This window comes from Opisthorchis viverrini (assembly GCF_000715545.1).
Source record: "Opisthorchis viverrini unplaced genomic scaffold opera_v5_516, whole genome shotgun sequence".
Classification (NCBI taxonomy): Eukaryota; Metazoa; Platyhelminthes; class Trematoda; order Opisthorchiida; family Opisthorchiidae; genus Opisthorchis; species Opisthorchis viverrini.
The window spans coordinates 140,486-150,331 of NW_008752181.1; the positions used below are offsets into that span (position 1 = coordinate 140,486).

Below are 9,846 nucleotides of genomic sequence, written 5' to 3' on the forward strand. Positions count from 1 at the left end.
AATCCGCTACCATGAGTTGTCATTCATCTGTGTGATCTAAGATGGTTCCCTTCATCTGCTTACTCTCTCAGGAAGCCCCAAATAGCTTATGTTTTAAGATTCGAGCTTCTGTCCGAAAGACTCTGGGTGGATGCTCCGCTGTCTACTGCATCCACCCATCTACGCAATAGTAAGTTATTTATATTCGATAAACGTGATTTCATCTTCCTCTTGTTCCTTCAAAAGCTCACCGAAATGCTTTCAGACGCACAGTGTTTCGGAGCCTTCAAGAAAAGCAGTCAGTATGTTCAACTCTTAGCTGAGTTGGATTTACTCAAGGACACGTCAGATCAAGCGGACGCTCAATCAGCAGCCGAATCACAGTCGGTTAATGAAAGTACACCAGACGGCTTGTTCGGTCCAATGCAGCCTGCTCTCTCCTCCAAGTTGGTTCCGACATCGCTTCCAGTGAGCACTTCGGCAATGGACTCTTTTTTGAATATTTTCAAAATCAACAGTCCGGATAACGAATCAAGAACTTGTGGTAGGTCTCGCCATAAGGCTACCGTTCTTTAAAACTGCTCAATTGGTTGACTTCGTGTGTTGTGATCTAAATCATCTTTAACGCAGTATGTCTTAGAAGGTTTATCGAATAAACGCTAGAGACCAGAAGTGTTTGGCGGGTACATTGGGTGAACCTTGCGTAGTATGAATGAACTCTACTCAAAACTGTGATTAACTGACATCCGCTTTACTTGAGGGTATATGTTTATACAGTACTTTTCATACAGACAGAAATCATAACACTAGAGAACGTTTTCCTTCATCTCCATTTTAACCTTTTCTGAAGTGTTTTTGCAAAAACAGCTTTTGGACATAGAATAAACTCCATCAATGAGTACTTAGTGTAGACCTGTCCGTCACTCAAACAGTCTCAGTGAGATGGCTGGCTGGTTGAACTCATAAAATAGATCTGGTAACGACTCCGGGACTAGCTTTCAGTCAGCAACCAGTACTAAATGACGAGATCTTCCGAATTCGACCCAGTATTATCAGATCACACGGATCCAAGATGATCTTTGGTTAGAACTGGGGTTGACAGTACCTCTGTTATGGTAAGACCCAGTAGTCCTGAAAAACTTCGATTTTACTTCACTTCAACTTTTCAGCTGTTCACCAAATGCACGAATGTGTTGGTTCAATCTGTTACTTCCGCTCACTGGAAATAGAGCAGAGTGGCGAAAACACAACCAACCAACCTTAATAGTTCACTGACGTTGAGCCGTTTCACTTTACTCACGGAGTGGAAACCTACGCGTTGAGGACGATCGCTTTGATAGAACCGCACCAATAGCTGCGTGGTTGGGTCAATAACCCCTGCTGTGTCCCGTCCCAAGGTCCCCATCCGGGAAGACGGCAATCTTCAACAAGTGCGCGCTTATCGTTGACTGGCCATCATTGTTTCGTTTCCACTCAACATAGGGTAGGGTGAAAGGAGCCGTGCTAGGCGTGCAAACGCATGGCATAACCAGCGTTACCTAGGGAGTACGATAAGCTGATGTATTGCGAGTGAATCATTTCATTCAAGCACTATCCGATGTTCTTCAGTGGTCCAGTTCCGCGGACCCCACTAAGCCCAGGCAATTCTTCGAACGTTCTGACATCACGCATTGTCCATAAAAGGCGCGAATCATAGCCTTGTTCACTCTATCGTTGGCGGAAGCTGATGTCACGATGATGGCTTCCCCATTTGGGAAGTGACTGTGTCTTCTGGCAGCCCACCTTGACCTATGCAGCTACCCAGTTAAATCACTTTTTCTATCACACCAATCAGCTCATTTGCAAATATGACTGTGATTCCACTTGATCTGGCAGTAGCACTTCATATCTCGCCGTTACAAAGTGCCAACCGAAACGTTTAGCCGAGTTAGTTAGGTTAATTAGAATGATCTGGTCCAAGTAGAGTCGTATAGTCTGTAAAGAACACCCCGGGGGTATTTCGACTCCATAGTTGTTAGAGTAAAATGTTAATAACGAATTTGAAAAGCAAGGATGACGGAAAAGCCCTTCCTGTAGTTGCTAGCTGCTATACCCCCGAGTGAGAGCTTAACGATCGGTGGCTGTAACCCATCCCCGGGATCTTGACTGTTCCTATCCTGACTGGGTAACCTGGCCTAGTCCCAGCTTCCTCCGTTTGGCATGGCAGCTAGGCACCGAAAGGGTGTTACAGCTGAGTGATTATTACTACCGTTGAGAAACTCCATTCTAACGTCTGTCAAACCTCACACTCTTCGTTATATTCTTGCCAATACATGCAGACACCAGAAAATCATCGGCGTTCCCCGTAAGTCTCCAGTCTGTCACTTGTCTTGCTTATGTCACTTGTCTCGTGCACATCCATTCCAATAAGACTCAGTCGTCGCTTGTTCTTTTCAGATCACAGCGCAAACCAGTACGCCCTTGGAAACGTATACGGCGGAAATTATCCGGACCGGTAAGTTTGTTTTGGACGCGTTTGAATCGGTCGTCATTGGTTTGCCGACAGGTGAGTATCTGTCACGGCGCAGAGGAGGATTGGATGATAGTTTGTTTCCCAGTCCTCATCATTAACTGATGCATGACTTTGTTCGTCTTTGCCTAAGGTTTCCAGTCTGTGGTTAACAATTTATGAGAGGAATTTGAAACGGGAGCCGCGAGATCTTCCCAGTGAGACAGTCTCATTTAATTCAGGTTTTTGGGTTCTCTTTGTGTTGTTGATCGCTTTGTAGATTGAGGGTATTCAGGTTGTAAATCGCCAGCATTCTGGAAACTTAAATGTTTGTTCCCAACTTGATTGGTTCCTCACAAACTGTCTAATAATCTCGTATTCTGTTTCGTTCAGAGTCTTCCTGTGCTGGGATGGTGGTTTATTTATCTTGTCCGTGGCGGCAGGCTAATTTCAACACCAATTCTATTTATCTACCTTGTCACCGCCATACTCGTGTTGTCCAGTTTGGAATTGTCCGTACCGATTTTTTATTCAGTAGTGGCGTTATTTCTGCTCCCAGTTTGTTTACTGAAAGATTAAGTTTGATGTGAAGTGCAGAAACCGGCTGTGATTTTCTACTCCAAAAAGATTGCAACCAAAGTTGCAATGGAAGTAGCATGTTAGAAAAGAGTACTGGGGGTGACGCGATGTAGTTCAGAATGTGAGCAATAACTGAACTAGCGATCCTTTCAGAGAAACTGATCCTCTAGCTAGTCCGTAGCATCACTCCGTCGACCGTAGTTTGGTTTGTGATCAGACGCTCGAAGTGGTAGATGTCACTCATCCCGGAATGGCTGATTTGGATTTTCACAGTCAAATCACACGGTCAAAGCTCAAAGCCATGACCTGTGATCTCCTGGAGAAACTTCAAGCAACTGCTTAGGTGTTTGTAGTTTTTTTGGGGGGATATAGTGCATTTAACCGCATCAGGCGAATCGCCAGCAACGTCAAAAGTTGATATCTTAAAAGTGCTGCTCAAAGGGTAACACGGAAAGGACCAGAAAATTGTCCGCATGACAGGTGATGAGCTGGATTTAATCAGATTGGATTGCACGCCTTTATGGGGCCTTTCTTAGCGCAACGGTGTATCACCTCCGTTTCGTTCGGCACTGTTATCTCTCCTTTCTTTCCTCCACGTTTACATCCCAGAAATCATGCGAGATTCGTACGTTGTCTACACCATTCGGGTGACGTGCGTGTCTACGGCAACTGGCAGTTCAGATACTTGGCAAACACTTCGCCGCTTCAGTCATTTTGCAGAGTTGCATTCGCTTATCACTGACAGAGTGAGTTTGTGGAATCCAGCATAAGTAAACCGTATTCAGGTTGTCGCTGCTCACAATACTCGGTCACCTCACCTTATCTGCAATAAATGCGCAGTACTCCAACCATCTCTGTTTCTTAGCTTCTTGAACTTTTTGGCACATGGATCTTAGGATACCCCGAGATTCATCAGTGTAGAACAATGGTTAGTTGTAGGATCTTCTCAAGGTAGTGTTTCGTTGAGCAAGGTTCTTGTTTCATATTCACATATTGTCGTTGTAGACTTTCATATGTGCTGAATTTTAGCCTACTTTCCTGTTGTCTCTAGTGCGGCAATATCCCCAAACTGAAGCTTCCTTCCAAGCGGGCTTTCAGCAACATGAGCCGAGATTTTCTTAACAAGCGCCGTCGGGAGCTTGATGAATACTTGACGGTAGGTCGATGTGTAATTTTTTCGAGAAATTTAATAGGAATTTAAAGTGTTTGTGGATCAGTGTTCTGATGCTTCATCGTATTCATTCATGCGTTTCGCCTAATGAAGTTGAGAGCATACTTTTGATCTATAATTATCCACACATTTCATTACAGACTTTATGTGATAGTGAATTTCTGACTGCTTACCCATTGGCACGGGCTTTCGTTGTGGAGTTTCTTCAACCGGATTCATGGGATCGAAGTCGACTGCAGGCTCGCCGGGTAAATATGGATGTTTTGTTCCAAGGGCCACAATCATACCATTTTTCCTTCCTAGTTTGACGTTAAATTCAGCTATTTATCGTCACGCCAGGCTTTCCTGATGAAAGTATATCCCTGGCTATACTGCGTTGAATGTTCAATTTAGGTGGATGGTCAGTCTACGGTTGACTTTTTTTAGAAACATAACCCTTTAAATTATATAATTGAAATGCTAGCTTTTGTACGTTCATCAGTGATCTTCGTTAGGGTTTGTTCAATATAGGTTCGTTGAATAACGCTTGATAATGGATCCCTCGGTCTGTTGGTGTTCCAATCCCAGTTACAGTCAAAGTTATCGTCCACTGTTGGTCCGCACTTAGAACCAAAGTCGGGCTTGACGCCTTCTCTGTATTGCAGACTAACCTGAAAATTATATTAGGACATGAAAACTACTCATCCAGGACTGATATGAACCAAATATTCATTCACCTAAATCTTATGCATTTTCAAGGCCTTGTGGATCCAAAAAACGATTTAGTGCATAGCAGGATAAATTCCAGAATAAGGGTACAGATTTAGATCCCTACTTAACAGAAACGGTCTTCCAGAATGGGATGAGTTAGTTTGGAGCATATCCTGAATCCCCGCTGTCCATGGGGCACGACGAGCAACGCACTGAGAACAGTCATGTAGTAACACGGGCATTTATGTGAGAGTGACGAGTAACATGGGCATTTATGGGAGTGACGTCCCCCTGTTCGAGATTATGCCTCTATAATGACCGCTTCGATATGTCGGAGAGTTTGCGCGTGTGCGTGTCAGTTCGTCATACCACCACCGATCTGGAGTGTGACTTCAGTGGCGGATTGGATGCCTGTCCGATTGGTTTGCACACGTGCGTGTCTACCCTTCAATGAATCAGAGAACTGCTTGTGGGATGACTGAACGTGACCTTGCGGTTTGCTAGCTCGTTACGAGGCGGACCTGTTTGACCGCGTGTGCACACTACACACCCGTGTCCTTACTACGTGTTTCCTGACTTACCTTGAACTTTTATTAGTCTCTAACCTTTGAACTGCCAACCGCAGACCGCAAGACAGCAGGAAGTTCACAGTTGTATTTTGGGTTGATCTGGGGTCTGGCATCCCATCAATTTTGCCTCTCTAGCCGTTACACATCCGAATACAACCCACATAGCAACAGGATCTCACGTTGAGTGGTGACTGTCAATGTGGCTCGTACACCGACTCGGTGGCACCTGGTATTAGTCAGGTGTTCTCCTCGTAGCACGTGAAGCCCTTTTACAACAGAATAGAGCTTATGATGTCACATTGATACGCATTTATTTTACAGGAGATTGCTATATCTGCTGATTCGCCAATCTCTGGTATCTGCTGCTGGCCCGCTCGAGTGCCTGGTGCCGGAGAAAAAAGGCTCATAGGAGGGAACACAACAGCTATGTTCCGAACAAGCGGGTGTGAAAATACAACGGTCTCAAGCTATTTATTGGGGAGACAGTCTGAACTTGGTCCAATGCTGACACGCACGGTCTAGCTTTGGCATTGCGTATTGCGGGGGCGTTGTCTGACCTTGACCGACGCTGACTCTCGCTGTCTGTGAAGCGCTGCATATTGAGGGAGCGTTGCCTGTCTGGTCAGCTGAGAGTGTCAGTAGATTTCGGGAACTCAGTGGTTGATTTCAGGAAGCTAACCTTCCTGAGAGAGATCTAGTTGCCAGTCGATAATCCACGACCCCCATACCGGAGATCCTTTAGTCCATGTGCACCAGCTTCCACTCAATGGTTAGCATCATTGCACCACGATGAGGATGGTGGTCATTGTGGTGGTTTTTTGACATTTTGTTGCTTTCTAGAGGTGTAACGGCCAGATGCGTTGTGGTAGCAGTTTTTGTATACCGGGAAAACTAAGCACGACTCCACCTTAATTCGTTCGACTGGTTTTATCCTTTATTCTCTTTATTCTCTAATCATGGCAAACTAACCATCACTGCATACAGCCTACTTACTCTTTTCTGCATAAGCGTTGTTTATTAATGGTGGTTCCACAGTGATGGAACGCACAGAATGATAGACTTTCTGGGAGTAAAATGCGTAAGCCACCCTTCCGAATGTTTCTCAGTGTGCACCTAGATACCGAGTTATATAATGTATGGCTCGATACTGGCTAAATTGCTTGTCCACGTGTTTTTGCCCGTTCTACTTTAGTTATTTTTCCAAAAAATGTGTTTCTCCCAGTAACATCTTGTTGGCTTTTTCTTAAAGGTGACATCCCTCCTCAATCCTCTGCGAACCGTGAGCAATGCAATGAAGGCCATGCCAGATACGTTAGCAGACGGTTTCTCCCGTATGTTCCCCGGTCTTCAAGGTCCCGGTCCACTTGATCGGGGATATCGTCGTTCCGCAAGCTTTGACACAACCAATGTGCCATCTTTTGGCGATTTAGAGGCGCTAAAAGCTGGAGGATACCCCATGGACTCAGTGAGTATTGTTTTTCTTCGTACCTGGATGCTTAACCTAGGCGTCACTGAAATTTTTGATTACTTGGTGCTGTTCGTTTCTTAGTTTTACGTGTTCATTAATCTCACTCCATGGAAGTTTCTTCCTATCAATTCGTGAGAGTTAAAAGGTGAATCGCAAAGGTAACCGCAGTATTTGTAGTCATTTGATCGTGAAATCCGATCTATCGACTGACATCAGGCGTTACCGCTCAGGATTATTTGCATAGGATCAACATCATATCGGCGCTTACTTGCAGAAGACCAAGTCAGCTTAGAGTGAGCGCTAATCCATCATTCCAAACATCCTTTGATTTTTGTGGGAAGGATAACACCATCTAGTAGTAGCCTTTAGTAAGGCATGGCAATAGTCCGGTTTCCAAAGAACGGATGTCGTTGGGGATTCAAAAGGTGTTTCTTCGATTGTTCGAGTTCGAAATCTGTCTAAGATTGTCTTTCCTTGCGAACCATTGGGTTTTCCGTACTATTTGTAATGTTGTTAATAGGTCGGATATTTCTGTTTATCTTTCTCCGTACGTTTGATTTTCCGCTGAACCGCCACTTTCCGATTTGTGTCCTACTGCAGTCTCCAATGGATGATAGCCCAATTGGGAAGCTCTTTCTTCTGGTTGATGAGATTTTCAACCTTCATCAGAAAAATCACCTTTCTCGGGAAGGAAATTTCGTCATTTTACGCAAGATTTTCCACCCGTTGTTTGGCCCGCGTGTTAATAAGATGATAATNCCCCGTCCTTTTGTTTCCCCGCGACCCCGCCACTTTCCGATTTGTGTCCTACTGCAGTCTCCAATGGATGATAGCCCAATTGGGAAGCTCTTTCTTCTGGTTGATGAGATTTTCAACCTTCATCAGAAAAATCACCTTTCTCGGGAAGGAAATTTCGTCATTTTACGCAAGATTTTCCACCCGTTGTTTGGCCCGCGTGTTAATAAGATGATAATATCCAAGGTAAGTCCAACATCATGCACTCGGGAGTCACGTTAGCAGCGAACACCACCTGTTCATTCCTTAGGCCACTCAACTTGGAATTCAATTGCACATGTGCGATATCGAGTAGCGTCCGAGGTAGTTTAGTTGGTAAAGCAGTTGTCCACCAGGGGAGAGGTCACGGATTCGTGTACCGTCCTAGGATTTTGTCTTTTCTGATGCATTCAGATCATACTTACCACCAAGCAGTATTTTTTCTAGGAGTTACATGGGCTTTTAAACTGTCCGAAACAGACTATCCGTGTTACAGTGAACTAATGCTTTCAAAGTTCAAATCAAAATTCTGTGGTGTAGGACGACCCCAAGTCAATCTAAGCCACGTATGTGGACTCGCAAAAATCTTGAATGTGCATGAAAATTGCAACTATCAATGACATCATCCTGGATAATACCAATCTCCTACACTTCGTTCAGCGGGTATACAACGTACCCGTTTTCGTCGAATCGCCCCTTTGAATCTTTTCACTTCATACATTTCTTGCAAGTTTTCTGAATACAAGCTATGTTGTTTACATTGGAGTTCTTACCTTTTCAGAACTGTTTATCATTTGTGATTCAGTGAAATGCAGCGTGTGGTCTCACTTTTCTACAGGTCCGGGAGTATACGAGTGCGAACCAAATCGCTGAACTCCTGGCCTATCTTCGAGATTCCGTGTGGCCACCAACTGATCCGACACAGCCACCCAAACAACCCTTGGAACGGTCGCGGGAAATTAAACTCAGAACCCGTGTGCTCTGTCGTACTATGTTACTCGGTTCACTTTCTGGTAAGCATTTACCAAGTTATTTCTTGGTCGCCGCTGTGGTTCATTACACCCGCCCGAGTACTTTCATAATGTAACTATCATCGCCATTAGCATATCACTCTTTGCACGACCAATAATTGCCGCGAAGTCCGGGGTTTGTTTGTGCGGGTGCCCTGAGCTGAAAATAAGTGCATCTCCACAAGATTGCGAAAACCCTGGTCTCTGGACCATCTATAGATGAGGTATGAGCCTACTGATAAATTGATTTGTGATTCCGTTTCGACACATTCGTCACGTCACTTCTGTGTATCGTAGACCGGTTGGCTCCATCCGGCCCCACTCCCACAAGAGTGGGGATTTTAGTCTTTACTGCGCTGTTGTAGACCACCGGTCTAATTTAGAATTGACTGGGTCAAGCTATATCACTTATCGAGGTAACCAGGAGCTACTCGACCGATGCAGTTCTTCGACTTTTTTCCACACAGGCTTGATTTTTACAGATTTCGGAATTTGGTTTTGTAGACGGAATATTTCCGGCTTACCGGGATGGTCTTTGTATGAAAAATGTTATGGACAAAATAGCCTATCGCTTAGTGAAAACCGTTCTGAGCTCATCGAACGAGCTAAGCAATCGAACACTCAGCTGCGGATTTATCATGATTGGTTCGTGAAGTGGTGTCAGACAAGGATGTCCACTCTCCCCATTCTTGTTCAACTTCGTCATCGATGAAATGCTGAGGCGAACACTGGACGGTTTTCAAAACCCCGACGTTCAAACTGTTGCTGGCGAGAGCCTTGTCGATCTGGAGTACGCAGATGACGTCGCCCTCATCTTTGAAGACCATAGCGAAGAACGAGCCCTGTTGAATAAACTGACCGTCATCATACCATCATTTGGCATGCGCCTTGCACTTTCAAAGTGCAAAGTCCTGCTTCAGAACGTGCCATCTGTGAACATATCCCTTACAATTCAAGGAGAACCACTGGAGGTTGTGGAAAATTTTACATACCTCGGTAGTTGTATTAGCTCTGACGGAAGTGTGTCTGATGAAGTCAGTGCAAGAATCTCAAAGGCTCGAATCACGTTTGCTAATTTGCGTCACTTGTGGCGTCAAAAAGGCATCTCACTGGATCTT

The 9,846-nt window shown here is 44.8% G+C and overlaps 1 protein-coding gene across 1 annotated transcript in view; it reads left to right on the forward strand.

Moving 5' to 3' along the window:
- The window catches only part of T265_11552 (hypothetical protein), a gene marked incomplete at both ends in the record, with an annotated part of 28,683 nt that overhangs the window by 17,071 nt on the left and 1,766 nt on the right, over nucleotides 1-9,846 (forward strand). Inside the window, 8 exons of the mRNA XM_009178232.1 lie at nucleotides 226-523; nucleotides 2,423-2,473; nucleotides 3,656-3,792; nucleotides 4,098-4,202; nucleotides 4,358-4,465; nucleotides 6,726-6,941; nucleotides 7,761-7,925; nucleotides 8,557-8,731. Of these exons, the coding sequence (XP_009176496.1) occupies nucleotides 226-523; nucleotides 2,423-2,473; nucleotides 3,656-3,792; nucleotides 4,098-4,202; nucleotides 4,358-4,465; nucleotides 6,726-6,941; nucleotides 7,761-7,925; nucleotides 8,557-8,731 (1,255 nt within the window). The remainder of the gene's footprint in view (nucleotides 1-225; nucleotides 524-2,422; nucleotides 2,474-3,655; nucleotides 3,793-4,097; nucleotides 4,203-4,357; nucleotides 4,466-6,725; nucleotides 6,942-7,760; nucleotides 7,926-8,556; nucleotides 8,732-9,846) is intronic.